This window comes from Rattus norvegicus, chromosome 1, assembly GCF_036323735.1.
Source record: "Rattus norvegicus strain BN/NHsdMcwi chromosome 1, GRCr8, whole genome shotgun sequence".
Taxonomy (NCBI): Eukaryota; Metazoa; Chordata; class Mammalia; order Rodentia; family Muridae; genus Rattus; species Rattus norvegicus.
The window spans coordinates 90,106,495-90,129,283 of NC_086019.1; the positions used below are offsets into that span (position 1 = coordinate 90,106,495).

At 48.0% G+C, this 22,789-nt stretch overlaps 2 protein-coding genes and 1 long non-coding RNA gene across 9 annotated transcripts in view; 1 reads left to right on the top strand and 2 right to left on the bottom strand.

The window, feature by feature from the left end:
* Lipe (lipase E, hormone sensitive type) overlaps positions 1-5,623 on the bottom strand; it is an 18,685-nt gene extending 13,062 nt beyond the window's left edge. Inside the window, exons 1-2 of one of the 4 annotated variants that reach the window (XM_063281687.1) lie at positions 4,551-4,689; positions 3,235-3,403 (exon numbers count right to left, since the gene is read on the bottom strand). In XM_063281687.1, coding sequence (XP_063137757.1) covers positions 3,235-3,403; positions 4,551-4,616 — 235 coding nt within the window. In that variant the 5' untranslated portion in view covers positions 4,617-4,689. 4 annotated transcript variants of the gene reach the window in all.
* Positions 1-20,451, top strand: part of LOC120096895 (uncharacterized) — a 37,473-nt gene extending 17,022 nt beyond the window's left edge. The window contains exons 3-5 of one of the 3 annotated variants that reach the window (XR_010059777.1): positions 1,908-5,881; positions 6,324-6,413; positions 18,217-20,451. This is a non-coding gene — a long non-coding RNA (uncharacterized LOC120096895). Of the gene's footprint in view, positions 1-1,907; positions 7,103-18,216 lie in introns of those variants that run through there. The other 2 variants (XR_010059776.1, XR_010059775.1) reach the window with 2 other exon arrangements.
* Cxcl17 (C-X-C motif chemokine ligand 17) lies at positions 6,067-18,154 on the bottom strand. 2 transcript variants are annotated; one of them, NM_001107491.1, is made up of 4 exons: positions 17,800-18,041; positions 9,666-9,746; positions 8,796-8,897; positions 6,277-6,646 (listed from the first exon to the last, which is right to left on the bottom strand). In NM_001107491.1, exons 1-4 carry the CDS (start codon positions 17,876-17,878, stop codon positions 6,549-6,551), a joined length of 360 nt encoding a protein of 119 aa, NP_001100961.1. In that variant the 5' UTR covers positions 17,879-18,041; the 3' UTR covers positions 6,277-6,548. The 2 variants fall into 2 exon arrangements, with proteins under 2 accessions (XP_038967392.1, NP_001100961.1); XM_039111464.2 differs by lacking the exon at positions 9,666-9,746 and having other exon boundaries at positions 6,067-6,646; positions 17,800-18,154.
* Positions 20,452-22,789: the final 2,338 nt, after the last annotated feature.

Consider the following 22,789-nt stretch of genomic DNA (forward strand, 5'->3'; position numbering starts at 1 on the left):
CAGCACGATGGTGGTGGAGACAAGAGGATCTGATGTTCACGGTCAGGGTGAGTTCAAAGCCAGCCTGGGATGTATACATGATGCCCCTCCTCTACAACAATAAAAACAAGATCTGTCTATGTTTGGGTGTGTCATGGTCTCCATGTGTGTTCGTGTGTACTGAGAGCCTGCAGGACTCACTATCTGCTCAGGCAGGCAGAGAGCTCAGGAATTACACTGTCCATTTCCCTCCCCTATCCCTGGAGAGTTTTAAAGCTCGTGAGCCTCTGACATAAGCCATTTCCTGCAGAGCACCCAGAGGGCTTTTTGAAAGCATAAAGCTCATCATGGCCTTCCAGCCCATCAATGCTTCCCCACCTTCCTCCCAGATCAAGCTTCAGTCTTGGACATGGCCTTCTAACTCTCCCTTGAGCCCACCCTGCCTGCCCCAGCGTCCTGCCCCCAGCCCTGTCTCTGCTTTATCAGACACTGCTCCTAAGGTGTTCTTGCTCATACTGCTCTGCTCTCCCTACCTCCTTGCATGGTAGCTGAAGTCTGCCCACCCATGAGTATGACGTCACCTCGTTGGAAAAGCTTCCCATGATCATTTTCCCAGGATTCTCTCTCTTTTGAAAGCAGGACACATTTTCTCATGTAGCCCAAGCTGGCCTCTGACTGACTGTGTGGTCAAAGATGACCTTAAAGTTCTTTCTGATCCTCCTGCCTCGGCCTCACTACTTCTGAATTATAAGAGCGTGCTGCGATGCCTACTCTGTGTGGTCCGGTGACAGACCCTGGGCTGTGTGCTCAAGTACTCCAGTGACTAAGCTACATCCCTAGCTCCAGGATTCTGTCTTTCATCACGTCTGTTTGATCAGAGGCGTGTGCAACAATAGTCCTATTAACATCCGTGTCCTCAGCTCTACTGGGATGACTGTCCTGTCAAGCCTAAGCCTGGCACCTCTAGGCGTTGAGTGCCTGGCGACAGGATCTGTGTGACTAGAGCCTTTTAGATTCAGGATTAAGGTTGGGGCATACAACAGCTGTCGACTCCCACACTCCCTGCTCTGAGAAGGCTGAAGGTGTCCATCTCTCTGCCTTCATGGACAGGTAAAGGAAACCCAACCGGCTCAGCTGTGTTGTCATTTAGGAAATGGGCTGATCATAATGACAGCAGTCTCATCCAGATACTGGCAAGATCACGGGGATAAAGGATGGCTCCTGCCAGTCAGGATGCCCTTGGGGCGGGGTGGGATCTGATTCACCCCAGGCACCAGGAAGGGCCTCAGGCATCGACAAACAATTCTCAGGGCTGCAAGCTTTTGTGAGTATGCTGGCCTGGACCCTGTGAAAGGTGCCTTACTCAAGCAGATTCTTTCTGACTCCTCATGACTCGAAGGGCAGCCTGGCTATTAACAGCCCCACGTCGCACTTCACACATTCCTTTACTTATCAATCTACTAAATACTTGAATGTCCATGTGTCTGGCATTCCCTGTAAACAAGGCAGATACAACCCTACTCTTAGGAAGATCAGTGTCTAGCCGAGTCGGACACTCTACTCAGTACACTCAGGCAGTAGACTCACATCCACCTCTCCTGACTTACTGGGTGCCAAGCGACACACATTTGAAGTTGACAACAGCTCTACAGATGCCTGTTTGGAGCTCAGGACAGAAAAAAAAAAAATCGAGAAAAGGGGCCTGTTCATCCCTTCACAGATCATAGCAAGTTGGCAAAATGGGTCTCTGCCAAAAAGGTTCCACTTTGCCTCAAAGTATAGTGTCTCTGCTGTGGGGTAGGAGGCTTCAGGCTCCTGCTTGAGCCGCAACACTTGTCTTCCAAGGGAGGTAGGAGGAATGATGGACTTGGGGTTACTGAGGCTGGGGAGCCACGCTAGATTTTTTTTTTTTTTTTTTGCCTGCACAGGAACCTCTCCCTGGGACTGATAAGGATACATGGACTGCAGGGAAGCTGCCCCGCTGAGTGCTTGCTTAGCATTCACTAGACCCTGGGTTTGACTGTAAGCGCCACCAGACAGACAAGACTCATAACTGAACCAGGACACAATGCCCGCTCTGACTGAGCCATGCAATATCTCTGGTTGCTCTGCCACTGTTTCTTCAGCCTTTTAGATCCAGAGAAGCGAGATGGTAACTCTCTCCTTTCTCCAAGGACGGTGTGAAGGTGCAAAGCCAACTTAAAGGTTCTCATGTTTCGGAAGTCGCCCCAGTGTTGCTGGGTTGACGAAGGTCGATTTGAGTCAATGAGTAGAGGGATGGATTGACTGAGAGAGGAAGGAGCTCTTGCAGTTACCGGGTGCCTCTTCCGCCTACCTTTTGCACGCTTATACTTTATTTTGAAAAAGCAGTTAAAAACCCTCCCACGTTATTCTTTTAAGAGGGCAGAAGACATGAAAAACAGCGCTTGAACCGAAGCTGAAAACACTAAGGGCATAGCTGTTGCTCTTGGTCACACAGAGAATAAGGAACCGGAGCGAGAATCCTATTCCTACAGACAAGCAAGCATCTCGAACACTTGTCCCAAGACCGGACTGGGATAGCTGGTAGTCCTTACGTCTCGGTGGGGCATTCTACTCTCACATCACCCCCCACGCACCACGGCAGTGGGTTAATCCACAGATCTCTCCCCCACGTGGAAGTGGGTCAGTCCACTCAGTCCCCCGTCCCCCGCAGGATGTGTGGGATATCTTCCAACCTGCTACCGGCTCACCTTTGACCTTGCCTTTTCGCCACCGCCTGCGACTGCGGTTCTTCGATCCTTCTTTGGCCTGCTTGGAGGCCTGGGCCACCACGGGCGCCGATTCCACGGCCGGCTCCATCAATTCTTTCCAGTCCCGGCGCGGGGCCCAGTTCCAGTGATCAAGTCCCTCTCTTAGAGTCAATCTTAGTTACACACCACCGCCAGGCCCCTAAACCATCCAATCCTGGGCAGGCTCCTAGCTGAGCTCCGCCTTTAATGGGCGGAGCCGAAGGTTTTGCCCCGCCCATTCGCTCAGGTTAAAGGAACCGCGCAATCCACCACAACGACCAAAAAAAAAAAAAAAAAAAAAGCAACCCTGGAGGCGGCGAAAAGTGTCCTCACAGAAGGAATGGTGAGGAGTCGCACCAGAGACCCCCCCCCAACATAGAATCCTCGGTCTTCTCATTGAAGGTGCTGACACTCGCTACCCCACTCATCTTTCCTTGAACTTGGCCCGCCCACTTGCCCCAGGAGCTGGGCGGGCGGGGATCACCTGGGGGCGTGGCCGCGCTTGGTAGCCCTTGGGAAGCCCCGCCTTTTCTCCGGCCCCTCACGTGTTCGTCCCTGCTGTGTTTTTTCAGACAGGGTCCCATATTGTAGTTGAGGCTGCTTCGACCTCTCAGCAAATTACTTTCCGGTCTCACATCTTCTATCCTCCCTCTCTAGAATAAAAGGGATGCGGGGCGGTGAAGGAGGAAGACTGCAACCCTAAGGCCTAGCAGCTTGCAGGCCTCAGGCTTGACCTACTGAAAGGAGCGTAAGTAGAGGGAGCTTCACGTGCCCTGGAAAAGGCGGGAAGCAGAGGAGGCCCAAGACTCGCACATGCGCACTGCATTCTCAGCCGCTTCTGGGTAGCCCATGCCAGAAGCTTCAGGAACCGGGCTGCACTGGGAGAATTAAGCCTCGATTTTCTTCTTGACGGAGCAAGCATTATTCTGTCCCCCTGAGAAACCTCTTAAGTCTTTGGGGGAGGCGGGGCGGGCTCCCTGAGGTGAAAGACCATCACTACCGGCCTTCGGGACTATAACCTTCTCTGTGCTCCTGTCAGGACTGGGCTCTGTGGCGTTACCTGGCATTGCTTCAGAGAGGCAGCAGGAAGAACCGCCGCACCTCAGCAGCACCTCACTATGCTGTTTCCATTCAGCCTTGACCTCCCCACAGACAGAAGTCTGTGTTCTGCAACCCTATCCAGGCCCCTCTCCCAAGCTTCTAAATGCCATGAAACCCGGTCACTCCACGACGCTGAGGCCCTGTCGAGGCACTTGGCAGAGGGAAGACCTTCTCGAAGCAGAGGCTGTGAATGTTCCAGATGTTGAGCTAGTCTATACCACGCTTGCCCAGTGTAAGGCCCACATTGAGCATTGCGCTATTGTTGCTTAGTGTGGTGTGCCTCACAACTATTGCTCGGCCATTTCTTTCTTTCCTTCCTTCCTTCCTTCCTTCCTTCCTTCCTTCCTTCCTTCCTTCCTTCCTTCCTTCCCAAATGAATGCTAGGAGGAGGGTGGTTTCTTTGACCTGATTCCTGAGTTAGAGCTCTTTCCCACTCCAATTTGATTTCCTTCAAATCTTTTGTACAGGGGCTGCCTAGCATAAAGGGAGACAAACCTTGCTTTTACCCCTGTGTTTGCTGTTTCCAAACTGCAGGGTCTTGTGTAAGATCCTTCATTTTTTTTACGCCTCAGCATCCCTTCTCTACAGACTGGGGTGGGGGTGGGGAGTCTTGGAAGATGACCTGAGTGTTATAATCCCAGATACAGAAAATACTTAGCACGACTCATGCTAGCTCTAGTCTTCCAGGCTTAGACTCACCTGTATCCCAGTAGTGCTTGTGTTTCTGGAGGATGCCTTTCTTCCCATGTGGTAATTTCCCACCATATCCTGACATCTTTCCACAATCGGGTTTCTGTTTGGAGGGCAGCGTTCCTGGGATCACTGTCCCACCACTTGGCTCTGGAGGGTTTGACTTTGAGGATGAATTCAGGTATTTCTCCATGTCAGACTCTGTAACACAATCAAGAAATGTCTTCCACTCTTGGGAGGGCTGCTGTATGGCTAGTTTCTGCAGTCTTGCTAAAATCCCTGACTCTATCAAAGATCCCTGGTCAGATTTGACTCCTTGGACTAGAGGTGTTTGCTGGGCTGTAGGGTCTGACTGCTCAGCTCTCTCTTGGGAGACCAAGTCAGTTTGGGTAGGGAGTTTCTTGTCCGGTCCAGATACGGCCTGGGCTATAGATGTAGCCTCTACTTCTGTAGCTGGAGGTGGTTCTGCTGGTCCAGATTCTGCTGTCCCCACGTGTTCATCTCTGTGTTCTAGTTCCTTTTGAGTTGTATGCACTTTCCCCGCCCCAGGTCCATTCTGGGAGGTGGCTTCCTGTTGATCCGAGTGCACTTTGTGGCTTGGGAATGATTGCTGTGGTACAGGGAAGGCTAATGGGGTGAGAAGTTTCTGGAGCAGAGTAGATTGTTGAACTCCCTGTTCTTGCTGGAATTCAGCTCCTTGCTGGGCAGTGGCCTCATTTGGGAGACTTTGTTTCTGTGGGATACCAAATTCCTGCAGCTCCCTTGATCCTGGGTAGTCTGTGAGGGTCTGCTGTGCCTCAGGTCTCCATTCTGGCCTAGACACAGAGGTAGAACTTGGCTCCATAGTTGTTATTTCCCTTGTGAAAGAAATTGGTCTCCTAGGTTTCATCCTTCTGCCCCCTACCCTTCAGGCTTCCTCTTCACAGATCTTTCATGATGGCACCTCCCTTTGGGCTCTAATCTTTTGTCCTGGCATTCCTGGTCTTTCTTTAGAGCTGGTCCGTGGGTTTTTCACTGCTGGTCCCCACTCCTTGCCAAGTGATCACTCTGTGCCTCTTACTTTGGGAGAGGGGTTAGGGCTAGGAGGAGACTCATGTGCCCAGTACTGTCTTACAAGAGGGGAGGGGCTTGCCCTCTTGTGTCATAAATAGGGCCCCACCCCACTCACTGCTCAGTTAAAATGACCAGTGACCCTTCTCATAAGACAGGTATCTTAACTTAGTCCTCTCTTTCAGCTGGGTGAGTGGTCTCTCCCCCCAGAGATGGGAATCTCATGTAGCCCAGGCTGGCCTCAAGCTACCAATCCTCCTGTCTTCATTAACCAAAGTCTGGGACCACAGGTGTGTACCACTACAGTTCATTGTTTTTCCCCCTCCCGATACCAGAGGAATACTTGAGGAGTCTCTATACTTTTAATGAGTTTCCTGTTCATTCATTCTTACATGCTGGTTGCCAGTTGAATTGTCTTAGATTGTTGCTCCGATCATTTTACACTCCCACTAAAACGTAAACAACACAAAGCGGATGCCATTCTGTTTTTATTGGTTCAAAATCCTTTTGAATGGCAGCTGGGATCCTCCTTTCCATCTTTCTAGCCTCGAGCTGTGCTTCTGCATTTATATCTCTTGTACTGTGTTAGAGACCCACAGAGTGCAGTGATAATGATGGGGGTAGTGATGAGGGTGGTGGTGATGATGATGATGATGACAGGAACCATAAACACTGAAGGTTGTCTAGATGCTAAGAAACCACAATTTCTAAACCTTTATTGCTTCTAACCAGGCAGTCTCTGATTCAGTGCTTCACCTGCCTTTTAGACCCCGGACAGAAGGCATGTAAGAAGAGTGACAAGTGCAGAGGACACAGTGGCAGGTACACAGCTGGGCCGTGCCTTCGAGAGCGCTGGGGTGCTCTTGGTGAGGATGGGGGTGGGGGGATAAGAAGCGCTCCAGGGATGATCATCTCCCTCTCGTTGAGAGAGCCTAGCTGGAGGGCAGAGTCTCGGAACTATAAGGGCAGGGTGAAGCTTGCTAGTTGACATCGCTTGAGAAATTGCTGGCAGGTTCTGGAGGGCCTTTGTGACTTCCTGTGGTGCTTTTGGCGTCCTAGGGCACAAATAAGGGGTGGGGGGCTGTCATTAAAGAGTTAAAAACACTTTATATTATTTTTATTTGTGTGTGCCACGTGTGTGAGAATGCGTGAGGAAATCAGACTAGAACTCAGATCCCCTGGAGCTTGAAGCACAGGTCCTGGGAGCCACCTGATGTGTGTACTGTACTGGGAACAAACCTGGTCCTCCTCTGGTTTTATTCTATTTTATCGAAACAGGGTCTCTTCGTGTAGTCCTGGCTGTCCACTGGAATTCACTCTGTAGACCAGGCTAGCCTCGCACTCAGAGATTCACCTGCCTCTGCCTCCCACTGTAGAAAATAATGCAGGGATTAAAGGAGCATGCCAGCTCTGACTGCCTTGGTCCTTTGGAAGAGCAGGAAGCGCTCTTAACTGTTGAGCTGTTTCTCCAGCTCCTTTAAAAACATTTAAAAATTCAACTTTTATGCAAACTGTAAATATTATGAGATGTGGCTGGCTGTTATAGTTCATGCCTGCAATCTTGGCACTCAGAAGGCAGAGGACTTTTTTTTTGGTTCTTTTTTTCGGAGCTGGGGACCAAACCCAGGGCCTTGCGCTTCCTAGGTAAGCGCTCTACCACTGAGCTAAATCCCCAGCCCCGGCAGAGGACTTTTTAAGTTTGAGGTCCACCTAGGTTCTAATAAAGTGAATCCCAAGTCAGCTCAGGCCAGAATGAAAATCTATCTCAAAAAGCCAAACAAGAGGTTGGGGATTTAGCTCAGTGGTAGAGCGCTTGCCTAGCAAACGCAAGGCCCTGGGTTTGGTCCCCAGCTCCGGAAAAAAAAAAAAAGAAAAAGAAGAAGAAAAAGAAAAAAAAAAGCCAAACAAGCCAGGAATGGTGGCACACATCTTTAATCCTGGTGCCCAGGAGGCCAAGAGGTAGGAGGATTTCTGTGAGTTCCGGGACAGCCTGGTCTGCAGAGTAAGTTCCAGGATAGCCTGGTCTGCAGAGTGAGCTGCAGGACAGCCAGGGCTATACAGAAGACCCTGCCTCAAAAAAAAAAAAAAAAAAAAAACAAAAAACAAAAAAACAAAAAAACAAAAAAACAAAAAAAAACAAACAAAAAAACAAACAAAAAAACAAAAAACCAAAAAAAAACCAACAACCCAAAAAACAAACCAAAAAGAAAAGGATCAAAAAGCCAAACAAGGGAAGGAGGGATGGCCCACCAGGGAAAATCACTTGCCAAACCTTATAACCTGAGTCCAATCCCACAGACTGATATAACAGGAGAAACAACTCCCACTCTGTCCTCTGACCTCCATACATGTGATGCTACATGTAAACACACAACACACAACACCACACACACACACACACACACACACACACACACACACACACACAAATAAGCCATCATCAGGATGGCTTATTTGTGTGTGTGTGTGTGTGTGTGTGTGTGTGTGTGTGTGCGCGCGTGTGCTCAGATGTGTATGTAGGTGTGGGGTTGCACGAGTGTGATAGGAATGTGGAAGTCAGAGGGTAACTTGCAGGAGTCTGTTCTCTTCTGTCATGTGGGTCCCAGGGATTGAACTCAGGCTGTCATATTTGGCTGCAAGCACCTGACTTCTGAGCCATCTTTCAGGCCTCTGATTTAATTGTTGCACAATAGCATTTTAAATCAGACTGTAGAGCTAGAGAGACGGCGCAGTGGTTATGAGCAGAAGGTGTCCTTTTAGAGGTCCCAGGTTCAAACCACATGGTGGTTCAAAGCCATCTACAGTTCTGAACCAGGAGATCTGATCCCCTCTTCAGACCTTTGAAGGTCATGTGTGCGTGTAGTGTACTTAAATGAAAACAAACAAACAAACAAATGTCAGATGAAGGAAAAGCCAAAATCCTGTTCCATGCCGACACACTGACACTGGTGTCATCCTCGGACATTAATGATCCGGTCACAGCTGCCGTCCCCTTTTACTTGGGTAAATGCTGCTGTTTGAGGAGCTAGGAATTTGATGAAACCTTTTTAGTTCCAGAATAAGTCAATCCTGATGTTTTTGCTCTTTCGGTTTTCCTACAAACTGACACTGAGTAGAGGCTACTCGATGCAACTTTACCTCCTCCACCCCTCGTGACTCCACAGGGCTCAGTGTGGTTTAAGCAAGGCCACCCTTGAAACTTACTGTTCTTTTTCTCACTGCCCTTGACATGATCACAGGGACACTGCTTCCTTGGTGGCTCCAGCACTGCTGTGGTTTTTCTCTTTGAGACTCGCAGGGACCAATCTGTAACAACAGGCTGCTGCTTAGACAGGAGACAGGGACTCAGGCTGCTGCTCACACAGGGGACAGGGACTCAGGCTGCTGCTCACACAGGGGACAGGGACTCAGGCTGCTGCTCACACAGGGGACAGGGACTCAGGCTGCTGCTCACACAGGGGACAGGGACTCAGGCTGCTGCTTACACAGGGACAGGGACTCAGGCTGCTGCTTACACAGGAAGATTGGTACGTTTGAGGATAGGGACTCTGGCAGGGCTTCTGAGCCTCTGGTGCTCTTTCATATAGACTGAGGAAAAGATCAACAGAGAACAATAGAGACTTCAAGCTGTGTGAACCCCAGGATTTCTAGATTGGTTTTGTGACTTTGGGGTCAGGATTTGCTGCCATGTTTAGAAAGGGGTATTGGGATACCAAAGAATGAACATAAGGCCCAGGTGTCTTTAGTGTTGCCTTTTTTCTGCTTCAGTCTTTTTATATAGGGAACACCAGGCTAAGACTGGGATCCAAGATGTTTTTGGAGGGCCAGGAAAAAGTAAAGACCCTTTGAGAAGGTAGTGCTTGGAATGGGGCTGAGGGGTGGGGTTGTGGTTGGAGTAGTGCTTGTGTAGATTGTGGTAGGCATCTGGCTCCCGTGTGACTCACAGAGAAAGCAGGCATCAGTGCGGCTTCTGGTGGGATGCTGAGGTTAGCTGGATAACATCTGTGCTGGGCTCAGAGGGGTTCAGGGATCATGGCTGCAAACCAGCCCTGTGGGCAAGGCTGAACTACTGACCTTTGCAGTCACACTCTTGGCCACCTTCCCAGAGCCACCTCCTAGGAGCCTGGTGTTGATCCCCATGGTGTCTGGCGACCTCTGTTGGAGGGAAACATGTCTGTGTAAAGGGAAGGCTACCAGCCTCTCTCAGCACAGTCTCTGTGTCTCTGTGTCTCTGTGTCTCTGTGTCTCTGTGTCTCGGTCTATCTGCCCCCGCCCCGCCACCGCTGGGCTCCGTGGTACTCCAAAAGAGGAACACTGTAAATGGATACAGAGCCAAGACTTAAAATCTAGCCTAAAAGCTGGAGAGATCCAGTGGGTGAAAGCAGAGAGAACCCAGACGGGATTCCCAGCAGCTCCTGCATGGCGGCTCGCAGTTATCTGCAAGTCTAAATCTGGGGTATCCAGTGCTCTCTTCTTACCTCCAGAGGCACTCATATCCAAAGCAAAAATAAATAAATCTTAAAGGAAAAAAAATCAGGACTACTGACAAGCTTAACTGAGAAAGTGAGGAGAATGGCTTCTGAACCTAAGAGAAGACGTGATGTGGTGACCGAGACTGCAGCCCCTCACAGTGAAACACTGATGACTCAGCTGACAGCACGTAACTGTGAACCAAACTTCCCACCTGACCTCCAAGTTTCTGTGTTTGCGTCAGTTCCAGCTCACTAGTAAGAGGGTGGTATTTGTGCTTCTTTCTTTGGGACAGACACATTGCGTCCCAAGTCTATGGCTGCTAATTCTCTGACTTCCATCTCTCCAAGACGAGGCTTTGCTGTGCAGCTCAGACTTGCACTTAACTCCTGGCCTTAAGGGAACTGCCTGAATCTGCTTCCTGGGTAGCTGGGATTATCGGCGCTAACCGCCAACCCCACCTGTAAATGTTTCTGTGACAACGAAAGACGAAGGTTTAAAGGCCGATGATGTGGCTTAGCAAGGAAGGGCGCCCGCTGCCAGGTTCGACAGCCTGTCCTCTGACATTCACGAATTCCGTGTGTGACATGTGTCCCCACTCACCAACCCACAGAAAACCCCAACTACTTAGATATAATACAGAATTTGTCTTGGGGTTTCTATTGCTGTGATATAAAAACCTGTGATAAAACCCTATGGCCAAAGGCAGCTGTGCGAGGAAAGGGCTTATTTCAGCGTCCAACTCATGACTCACACTCCATCACTACCCGAGGGAATTCAGGGTAGGAGTTCAAGGTTGCATCCTCGAGGCAGGCGCTGATGCAGAGGTCATGGAGGAAGGCTGCTTACCGACCTGTTGAGTTTGTGCATCTGCCTAGGGGTCTCCCCACCTATAGTGAGCTGGGCCCTCCACACCAATCACAAAAATACCCTACAGTCTTTCCTCCATGGTAGACTTAGGGAGACATTTTCTCAACAGAGGTTCCTTCTTCTTAGATGACCCTAGTTTGTGTCAAGCCGACACAAACAACCAGGACAAAGTTATTAAAAGATGAAGGCTTGTAGATCTGAGAATCTCAGGCTAGAACTGGGCCTACATGACACCTCCTGTGATTTTATTTGGCAGTATTTTCTATTAAAATCAGTGACAGATTGGGGATGTCATTAAGTGGCATGTGCTTGTCTGGCACATATGATGCCCTGGATTTGGTCCATAGCACCATGGAAACAATCAAATATGCCTTTATTTGTTTTTCAAGATACGGTTTCTCTGGATAGCCCTGGCGAATCTGGAAACCAGGTTGGCCTCAAACTCAGAGAGATCCACCTGCCTCTGAGTCTTGAGTGCTAGACCACTACCACCTGGCTTAAACTATTCATTTTTTAAAGACAGAGTCTCTATGTTATAGCATGGGTTGGCCTTGAACTCCAATTACCAGCTTCCACCTCTACCTGCCTAGCCCACTTTTTTTTTTTTTTTTTTTTTGGTTCTTTTTTTTTCGGAGCTGGGGACCGAACCCAGGGCCTTGCGCTTCCTAGGTAAGCGCTCTATCACTGAGCTAAATCCCCAGCCCCCTAGTCCACTTTTTTGTTGTTTTTGGTTGGGAGAGTGTCTTGCTATGTAGTCTACGCTGCCCTTGAACTTTCAGCAATCTCTCTAGCACTGAGTCCCCATTTCTGGGCTTGCAGATGAGTACTGTGCTTGAGCTATTCTTGTGTAATTTCGACTTGAAATCTGTTGTGTATTGAGCTCTATCCTCCCAAATTAATGTATGGAAGATCTAACCTGTACTACCTCAGAATGAGTATATTTGGAGAATAGGGTCCTAAAAATAGTAATTAAGCCAAAATGGGGCTTTTGTGGTATTCTCTAAGAAGAAAATTAGATTTGAACATCGAGAGAGAGAGAGAGAGAGAGAGAGAGAGAGAGAGAGAGAGCGAGCGCGAGTGCTTAAGGACATGTACACACAAAAGAACAATCATGTGACTGGTAATAAAAAAAATGCTAAAAGAATATGTTCCCCTTCAAACCTGTGTGTTGGGGCTGAGAAGGCAGGGCAGCAGTGAAGAGCTCTTACTGCTCTTGTAGAGGGCCTGAGTTCAGAGCAGTTCATAACCTACTGTAACTCCAGTTCCAGAGCACCTGACTCTCTCTTCTGACTTCTGGGCACTGCATGCCTGTGGTGCACATACATATAGGCAAAGCATTCATGTACATAAAACACAAGAGATGAGTCTTTGAAAGACAGATCTCTATGTTGTGTTCCTAATCCCTAATGTGATTGTATTAGGGATGGGGGCTTTGTGGGGTAATTAGGTCATGAAAGTGGAACTCCCAGGAATGGGATTGGTGTCCTTGTGGAAAGGGACCCCTGGGAGCTTTAATCTCCAGTGTACAAGAATTGATTGTCTGCACACCGGAAGACAACTTTTACTTGAATTCAGTCCTGCTGGAACCGCGATCTTAGAAACCCTACTTTGGAACTATGGGAAATAAGTTCCTGCTGTTTCTAAGCCGCCCAGCCAACTGCATGCACCATGGCAATCCCAACTAAGATGGCGGCCAATTGTCTGCCAAAGCGGCCAATTGTCTGCCAAAGCGAGAGGCTTTAGAACAGACCCAGACCGTCAGGTGGCTCAGTCTTGGATTTCCAGTCTCCAGAAATACGAGAACAATCTAATTTGTCCTCAAAGCCACTCAGCTGTGGTATTTTGCTATGGCACTCCCAGCAAATGTAAACATTCCTCTCTCCCTCAGTAGGTTCAGAGTCAGTGGCTTGGTGCTGATGGAGCCCATAGCTCCTGGCACATGGCAGGCATCTGGTAATTGTTGACTCAGTAAGTGGATGGACAAGTCTTCAGAGGCTGCCTGTTTCCCAGATTTGTGGCCTTTCTGCCACACAGATGGGTGGCATGAAGTCATTCCCTGAGCTGCTTTCCAGTCTTCTCGCATGCTGCTCTGAGTGCTGCTAGAATCATTTAGATGGGCACAGCCCTTGCCTTCAAAACCTTTTTCTAGCATTTGCTCCTCGTGTGGCCTTTATTCCTTATTTCTGCGAAAATCCATAAATATTTAAAGCCAGAGAAATATGGTAGATGATTTAGTTGAATCTCTTAATATAGACATTTTAAAATTCTAAATGATTACATTTAGCTACGTAGATAGTGCAACTTTAATTTGAAAGCACAACAAACTACTTCTTCTTCTTCTTCTTCTTCTTCTTCTTCTTCTTCTTCTTCCTCTTCTTCTTCTTCCTCTTCTTCTTCTTCATCATCATCGTCATCAATAACATCATTTTTGCTCTGAGGCATGGTCTTATGTAGTTCAGGATAGTCTTGAACTCAGTTACAGAAGTGTTAATGACAATTTCCTAGTTCTTTACATTTTCATTTTACAAGTATGGATGTTTTGCTGGCACATACATCTGCGCACCACTGGTGTGTGTGGTGACTGAAGAGGCTAGAGAAGGGATTCAGTCTCCTGGAACTATAGTTACAGATGTTTGTAAGCCACCCGGGATTTGGGCCCAGGCCCTCTGGAAGAACAGCCAGTGATTTTAACCATCGAGGTGTCTCTCCAGCCCCTCCTGTTTTTAAAGATTTACTTTTATGTGTAGAGTATATTGGCTCCGTGTGTCTGTGTACTATATGCATGTAGTGTCTACAAAGGCCATGAAAGTGGAGGGGTCAGATCCTCTGGGACTGGAGTTAGAGAGTTGTGAGTATGTAGATGCTGGGACTTGAACCCTGGGTTCTCTGGAAGACAGCCCCTGCTCTTAACACTGAGCTGTCTCTCCTGTGGTTTTCATTTCTTTTTAATTTACGATTTTATTATTTATTTATTCATTGTGTGTGCATGTGCTGTGTGTGTGAGTGTGTAACAGTGCATGTGTGCATGTGCTGTGTGTGAGTGTGTAACAGTGCATACGTAGGGGTCAGAGGACAACTTTCAGGAGTTTGTTCTCCTTCCATGATGTGGCCCTGGGAATCAAAATCAGGTGCCAGTCTTGGCAAAAACCAAAGTTTTTACCTGGCGAATGATCTTGCCACCAACCTCTCCTTTTCCCTCCCCGAAAGACAAGGTTTCTCTGTGTAGCCCTGACTGTCCTAGAACTAGCTCTGTAGAGCAGGCTGGTCTTGGACTCAGAGAGATCTGTGCCTTTGCCTCCTGAGTGCTGGGATTGAAGTTGTGGGCCACCACCACCTGACAACTCTTTTTCTAAAAAAAAGAAAAAAAAATCCCAGTTTTGATCCTGGTACTGTGGTGAAATGTAAATGAGAGCATTGCTCAGTGGTTAGAGGCGCCTGCTGGCCAGGCCTGACCCAGGGTTCAACCCCAAGACTCACATGATAGTAGGTAAGAACCAACTCCTAAAAGTTGAACTCTGACCTACACGCTCTATGCACCATGGGCTCCAAATAAATAAATAAATGAATAAATAAACAAACAAACTTTAAAAGTTATTTGAAAAAATATGTGAAAGATATATTGAAATTTTCATAATGTTTTGAAAACATGAAAAAATAAAAGTTAAAAATAACAAAATGCATTAGGTTAAAAGTATTTATTTATGGGCTAGAGAGCACTGGCTGTTCTTCCAGGTCCTGAGTTCATTCCCAGCATCTACATGCTGGCTCACAACCATCTGCAATGAGATCTGGCGCCCTCTTCTGGCTTTCAGGCATACATGCAGGCAGAACACTGTATGCATTATAGATAAACCTTGAAATTCCCTGGAGCTGGTGTTACAGGCTGCCAAATGTATCTGCCGTGAACTGAGCCCAGGCCCTCTGCAAGAACAGCCAGTGCTCTTTTTTTTTTTTTGTTCTTTTTTTCGGAGCTGGGGACCGAACCCAGGGCCTTGCGCTTCCTAGGTAAGCGCTCTACCACTGAGCTAAATCCCCAGGCCCCAGCCAGTGCTCTTAACTGCTGAGCCATCTCTCCAGCCCCCATTACATTAGATTTTTGTGAGGACAAAATGAGATAACAGTATATTAATTATGACACTTAAAACTGTGCCTGCAGCACAGGAAATACCAACACATGTCAGGTATTATCATAAGTAATTTATTAGAGATAGTGAATAATCTATTATTAGTAATTTATTCATAATATTATATATTCTCATGTGTTTCTTTTTTTCTTCTCTTTGAAAAGTATATTGAGTATAGATGTAAGGTATTTGGAGGTAAGATCAGATTTAAAAAAAACATGTGTATGGGTGTTTTGCCTGCCATGTATCAGTGCACCAAATACACACAATACCCACGGAGGCCATAAGAGGGCGTTAGAGCCCTTGGCAGTGGATTTACAGACAGTTGTCAGCCACCACATGGGTGATGAGACTCAAACCAAGGTCTTTTGGAAAAGCAGCCAGGTCTTTCAACCACTGAGCCAGAGCACTCTAGCTTTAAGGTAAATTTTATTTTGAGAATTGATTTGGAGTTTGCCTATTGGTCATTTCCTGTGGCTACCAAGTGGTTCAGATGTGTGTGAATGCTGTGAAACCGGGCCACCGCCCAGCCCAGGTTGTTTGTGACAGCGCCATCTGGAGGCCTAAAGAAGTTAAGCGACTTAGGAAGTTTGCTTGCAAATCAGACAACAGAGGCAGAGGCAACAAGGTCTTCTTGACTTCAAGGCATAGTGTGAGAATTTGGGGAGTCTAAGTCTAGATTGGAGCCAGGTTTGTCAATGTTGCTGTAGAACTGGGTTTATTAACTGGAAGTGGTCCCTTGCCGGAACATTGATCAGTGAGTAGCTGATATTTCTTTTAGCTTTCTTAACTCCATGGAGGTTTACTATTGGTGATTAGTGGATAGAGGCCCACACAGAGTTGTCCACCACCAAACTTTAGTAAGTTAGTCCTATAATCCCAGCTACCCGGGAGGCCCAGGCAAGAAGGTCCCAGGTTCAAGGCAGTCTGGGGAAAAAATAAATGTCCTGTATCAACCAAAATAGGGGCAGGCGGGTGGTAACGGTGGCTGTGCAGAAGCAGGTGGATATCTCTGAACTCAATGCCAACCCGGTCTTCAGAGCAAGTTCCAAGACAGCCAGGGCTAGCTACACAGAAAGGCCCTGTCTTGGAAAACAAACAAACAAAAAATCGAGGCAGGGCTGTAATTCCGTGGTGCATAGCTTGCTTAGCACACATGGTTCAGTGTTTAATCACACACGCATACACACACTAGCAACGACAAGAGAAAGCGGTGCTGTCACATCTCGGCATAAGAGTCACAGAAGTGAATCATCCTGAACTTAAACCCGAGCGCTTAGCTAATATTTACTGAGTGCGATGCGGGACAGTGTAGAGGTTGTGGAAACAATGCATCGGTCTGTGCCACTGAGGTGGTTACGGTTATAACCTGCGGGGCAGGAGAGGTAGAAGGGACGCACTCTTACAGTATGAGACAGGATACGATATGTACAAAAAGAGTCCAGACTGAGCTGAACAGAGCACGGACAGAGCTCTGTCTGGTTGTAGGAGCAAGCAAAGGAGACGTGGGAAGGCGTTTGCTTTTGAGCTAGTTGTGTGAGTAAAGTCGAGCTGGTTTGAAAACACAGGACCTGTTGGGGATCAGCAGTCTAGTTTGATTGGAGCATAAGTGTATCTTTGTGAGTGGAAAAAAGTGGACTGGAAAGGTGGGTTGTGACTAGAGCTTTGAGTCCTTGGGGGAGGACTCTAGCCCTGGTGTCCCTGTAGTGATAGATATGGCTTCCCCTCCAGAGTGGCCACTTTGGGCCCCAGGACTGAAGAGCTCAGAGAACTTTCTCTACGAAGGAGAGAGTCGGACGTTGGGGGAGGCAGGTGATCCTGAATTTAGGGTCACCCTGATGCCGAGTACGCCACAGATTACCCCACCTACAGATAGCCCAGGGGTCCAGGGGGATGGTGCTCTCAAGTAGAAAGGTACATAGACAGAGACGATCTTGCTTCTGTGTGGTTGTTCTGTGAAGAGCTGGGACGCACTGGCTGTGGCGAAAACTGGGACAGATTCAGAACCCCTACCAAGTCTGCTTCTCAAAGGGCAAACCATTCAACCAAGCCCGGCGTGGCTAAAGTGTCTGCATGACTACTGCCTGGTTGATGGGACTGACCTAGTCTGTGTCATCAGTGGCTTACCTGGCATACTCTAAAATATAGAACTCCTCATTTCTTTCCTTTCCACCACAACCTCCACCCCCAGCTGAGCCCCGAGAAAATCTGTGACTTTTCTAGGGGGAGGATGGGAAGGTAAGGGAAGTGGATCTTGGCTGGGCTGTGTGTATACTTACGTGTTTGTTGAAGCTACAGTTGCAGACACCTTGGTAATGTGCCTTAAAGTTTACAGAGTCCTTTGGGATAAATCGGGTCCTTCCTTTTTTGCTAATGAGGATTCTGGTACTGAAGAAAGACTAACCTAATTACCCCAACTTGTTGTTGCGACAAGAACATTGTAACGCCTTTGTCGTTGTTGGGTATGCCATGGTTCCTCCCAGCAATGTCAAAATAACTTGTGGTGTGCGCACGGCGCAGGTGAGGTGGACATTAATCTTGAGCCAGGCATGGCGGCACATGCTTATAAGGCTGGGACCTTCCTACTGAGGTAGGAAGAGCCCAAGTTTCCGGTCAGCTTGAGCTACAGATCAAGATCTTGACTCAAGGGGAGAGAAAAACAGAAGTGGGGAAGGAAGGACGAGGTAAAGAGGAAGGGAGGGAGAGAAAGAGAAGAGGGAATATTATTATCCCGTTGTATTTACCTTGATTCGGGCTGCTGGAGACCGTGGCCGTGAACATCCCTGTCAGCAACAGAAGGAAGGGAGAGGCTAGAAGCTTCATTGCGGCTGTCTGCTGTTTCTTAAGGACTGTGGGGGACTGTCACCAGCGAGAGGCTTCTGATTTCCTGTCACTGCTCAGGTGGCGTAGTGTGCGCACAATTTAATCCCACACCAGAGCACCCATGAGAAGACGAGAGCAAGAAGGCGGTGCTGGTCTCTTTAGTACCAGATTGGACCAGGTCTTTACAGGAATGTGGGAGGTAAAAGTGGTCAAACAAAAGAAACCACTCTCAAGAGAAAGGATTAAGGGCTTGGCAGCGGGTGCCTGACTCCTCCCCCCACTATGGGGGCTTCACTCTCTAAGCTTTTGTCTTACTTTCGTTTCCTTGTGCCTTCCAGCTCTTTATTGCAAAACCCAGGCACTGCAGGCTGTCAGAGGCCACCTGCTGCGCTTCCTCTGTCCATCCACTTGTGACCATCAGCAAAAGTACCAGCGATGGAAGTGGTAGTTCCTAGGCAGTTGTCCTGTCCTCGCACTGCTGACAGATTTCTCCAGGTCCCTAACCACTCACAGGGGAAGCATGTGCTGGTGTGTGCCGGCAATTCCAGCACTGGGGTCTGTGAACAAGACTTTGAGTTTGATAACAGAATCTATTAATCTATTCTCCCTCCCTCCCTCCCTCCCTCCCTCCCTCCCTCCCTCCCTCCCTCCCTCCCTTCCTTCCTTCCTTCCTTCCTTCCTTCCTTCCTTCCGAAGGGCTGGTGGCTGCCGGGTGGGTGAGCTGATGACCTGACCTCAATCCTTCCTCACAAGGAAGCAGAGAAACCAGCACAAGGTCCTTTGGCCTCCACACTCATTTGGGGCACGAGTAACCCCCTCATCCTTAAATAAACGTAGTAAAGAAGGAAGGGCTAGGGATGTAGCTTAGTGAAGACTCTCGACTAGCGTGCCATGGCTCTGGGTTTGATTCTCAGCCCTATAAAAAACAAAGGGCTGGAGAGATGGCTCAATGGTTAAGAGCACTGACTGCTCTTCCAGAGGCCCAGCAACCACATGGTGGCTCACAACCATCTGTAATGAGATCTGATGCCCTCTTCCAATGTGTCTGAAGAGAGTGACAGTGTACTCATATAAATAAAATATTAAAAAACAAAACAAAACAAAAACAAACCAGCAACAACGTGCAAACAAAATCAGAGGCAGTTGTCTTTCCCTCCAAACTCTTTCTTGGAGCACTGGGGAAAACAAAGCCTCCTCTTGCTCCTCAGGAAGTTAGTTATGGTTTAGTTGCCCCAATTTACAGGACGGGGAGTGTGTGTGTGTGTGTGTGTGTGTGTGTGTGTGTGTGTGTGTGTGTGTGTGATTACCAGGTCTTCAGGCCCAGGAAGGCTTGAGGAATATAGGAACTATAGGCAAAAAGGGATCTTTGAACTGTGTTGGTCTAGGTTGGTGGGGGTTCTTGGCTTCAGCCTCTGGAAACGGCCCAAGGCAAAAGGAGAAAGCTGATAATGGTCACAGTCAACATTAAAGGTGATCGTACCAGGCAGCTCACAGGGGAGGAGTGTTGTGTTTTAAAAGGATAAAGGGGGGGTTATGTTTAATGGAGGTCTGGGGAAACGGGGTGCCTCAGTAGATCCATGCTGAGGTGTCCATTCCCCCTGAGGGGGCCGGCCACATGACAGTATAGTATAGAATAGTTTATTCAGGGCATAGGGAAGGACTTAAGAGGGTAGTAGGAGAGAGAGAGAGAGAGAGAGAGAGAGAGAGAGAGAGAGAGAGAAGAAATAGAAGAGGAAAGGAGTAGAGGCCAACCATGAGCACATGGAGAGAAGGGGGGAAAATGGGGAGAGAAGGGATGGAGGGTAAGAGCAAGAGCAAGAGAGTGAGGAAAGGGCAAGCAGCCCCCTTTATAGTGTCAGGCTGTTGCCAGGTAACTGTGGGGGTGGAGCTTAGACAGAATGCTAACAAGGGGAGCTTGCCCTGTCACTGTGGAGCCTGCATTGAGATGCATCATGGGATGAGTGCATAAAAACTGCTCACTTCAAGCGTCCAGGAACAAGAAGGCAGCAAGAAACGGCATCCTAATATTTCCTTTAAGGCTGTATACCCCACCATGACGTAACTGTTTCCTACCAAGCTCTGTCTCCTCAAGGTTTTCCTGATTGCCCAATGGGCTAGCTACCATGCCTTCAACTCATGGGCTGTTGGGAAGCACTGAAGAGCCAAATTATAACAATCTCGGAGCATCAGCACTGAATTTACTATCTGCTTTAAGAACATGTGAAAGAGGGCTGGAGAGATGGCTCAGCGGTTAGAGCACTGACTGTCCTTCCAGAGGTCCTGAGTTCAATTCCCAGCAACCACATGGTGGCTCACAACCATCTGTGATGGGATCTGGTGCCCTCTTCTGGTGTGTCTGAAGACAGCTACAGAGTACTTCTATATAATAAATAGATAAATCTTAAAAAAAAAAAAGGGAATGTGTGAAAAAATTAGGGATTGATCAACTTAAATTTTGGGTGACATTTGTTGGGACTGAAGGGACAGTGAACAAGGAAGTCTTTCCTAGAAACCTCCAGGAATGAGAGGGTGTGTGAATTGTTCCTCCAAAAGCAGTAAATTGATAAAAATTATTTTTTCATTTTTTTAAAATTTATCTTTTTTTTTTTTTCCGGAGCTGGGGACCGAACCCGGGGCCTTGCACTTGCTAGGCAAGCGCTCTACCACTGAGCTAAATTCCCAACCCTTAAATTTATATCTTGATTGTAGCCCTCCTCCTCCAGGTCCCCCTCACACAGCCCCTCCTCCCATTCCCTCTTTCCCTTCTCCTCTGAGAAGGGGAGGCTCCCCTTCTCCCCTGGCACATCAAGTCACTGCGGGACTAGGCTCTTCCTCTCCCACTGAGGCCAGAGAAGGTAGCTCAGTTAAGGGAGTGGGACCCACCGGCAGGCAACAGACTTAGGGTCAGTCCCTGCTCCAGTTATTGGGGGACCCACATGAAGACCAAGCTGCACATCTACATATGTGCGGGGGCCTAGGTCCAGCCCATGGTTGCTCTTTGGCAGTTCAGTTTCTGGGAGCCCCAAGGGTCCAGGTTAGTTGTCTATTGGTCTTCCTGTGGAGTTCTGTGCTCTTCAAGTCCATCATTCTTTCCCCAACTTCCACAAGACTCCCCAAGCGCTGTCTACTGTTTGCTGTGGGTCTCTGCGTCTGTTTCCATCGGCTGCTGGGTGGAGCCTCTCAGAGGACAGTTATGCTAGGCTCCTGTCTGCAGACATAGCAGAGTATCACTAATAGTGTCAGGGCTTGGTGCTTGCCCGTGGGATGGGTGTCAAGTTGGGTCAGTCATGGGTTGGTTGCCCATTCCCTCTGTCTCTGCGCCATCTTTGTCCCTGCACATGTTGTAGACAGGACACATTTTGGGTGGAAGATTTTGAGTAGATTAGTATCCTTATTCCTCCACGGGGAGTCTTGCCTGGCTACCGGAGGTGGCCACTCCAGGCTCCATATCCCCCACTGCTAGGAGTCTCAGCTAGAGTCAGCCCCATAGAATCCTTGGGACCCTCTGTCCCAGGTCTCTGTCATATCCTAGAGCCCACCCCTGTCTGCCAGCTGTTCTCCTCAGCTCTCCCTACTTCTGATCCCCTACCCTGTTCCCTTCCCCATTGCCTCTCCCATCCAGTTCCCTCCATCCACCCACCAACAATGTCCATTTTATTTTCTCTTCTGAATAAGATTTCAACCATTTTCCCTTGGGTCCTTCTTACTTGGCTTCTCTGGGTCTGTGGATTGTAGTGCGGTTATCCTGTACTTTGTGGCTAATGTCCACATCATACCATGCATGTCCTTTTGGTTTGGGTTATCTCACTCAGGATGATATTTTCTAGTTCCTCCAAAATTCTTGATGTCCTTGTTTTCAATAGCTGAATAGTACTCCATTGTTTAAATGAACAACATTTTCTTTATCCATTCTTCAGTTGAGGGACATCTGGGCTGTTTCCAGTTTCTGGCTATGACTAAGAAAGCTGTCATGAACATAGTCCAGGAAGTAAGTATTTTCGTGGTGTGGTAGAATATCTTTTGGGTAAATGCCCAGGAGTGGTATAGCTGGGTCTTGAGGTAGAACTATTTAAAAATTTTGAGAAAGTGCCAGGTTGATTTCCAGAATGGTTGTACAAGTTTGCAATCCTACCAGCAACAGAGAAGCATTTTCCTTGCTCCACATCACCGCCAGCATGTGCTGTCACTGGAATTTTTTTCTTTTTCTTTTTTTTTTTTCTCGGAGCTGGGGACCGAACCCAGGGCCTTGCGTTTGCTAGGCAAGCGCTTTACCGCTGAGCTAAATCCCCAACCCCTGGAATTTTTGATCTTAGCCATTTGGATAGGTGTAAGGGGGAATCTCAGAATTGTTTTGATTTGGATAAAATGACTTAAAAAAATAGAATCTTGGGGCTGGGGATTTAGCTCAGTGGTAGAGCGCTTACCTAGGAAGCGCAAGGCCCTGGGTTCGGTCCCCAGCTCCGAAAAAAAAAAGAACCAAAAAAAAAAAAAAAATAGAATCTTAATCTGGAGCTCAGGATGACCTTGCTATAACACGTCTGTGTGGCTTTAATTTTTTTCAAACCTTATTTTTAATGATGGTTCTTAAATGCTTTAACTTTCCTTATAACCCACATGCCCCAGCACATGTATCCAGTCAGCTCGAGTCCGTGGAAGCGGCAAGAAACTGCAGCACACCGCAGAAGATGTTTAGGTAGGTGTTAGGTAGGGAACACTGTCTTTGGATTGACAGCTTGGTCTTGGTTTGACACTGCTAATGTGGTTTCTTTCTGTAAAGTTCTAAAGTCATTCCATTTTCAGAAGGCAGATGTGTAATTAGGGGATGGTGGATACTTCACAAACCCAGAGGCACAAATACAATGCAGTCGGCGTTCTAAGGTTGTGGGTGTTCACTGGGGACAGAAACGGTGA

Coding starts and splice junctions, on each gene's coding strand:
- Cxcl17 (NM_001107491.1), bottom strand. CDS start 17,878: ATGAAGCTTCTAGCCTCTCCCTTCCTTCTGTTGCTGACAGGGATGTTC. Junction 9,747..17,799: donor CTCCAGCAGCCCGAATCAAG/GTAAATACAACG, acceptor TCCCTCCAACAG/AGGTCGCCAGACACCATGGG. Junction 6,647..8,795: donor GGGCAGTGAGAAAAAGAACA/GTAAGTTTCAAG, acceptor TTTGTGCCCTAG/GACGCCAAAAGCACCACAGG.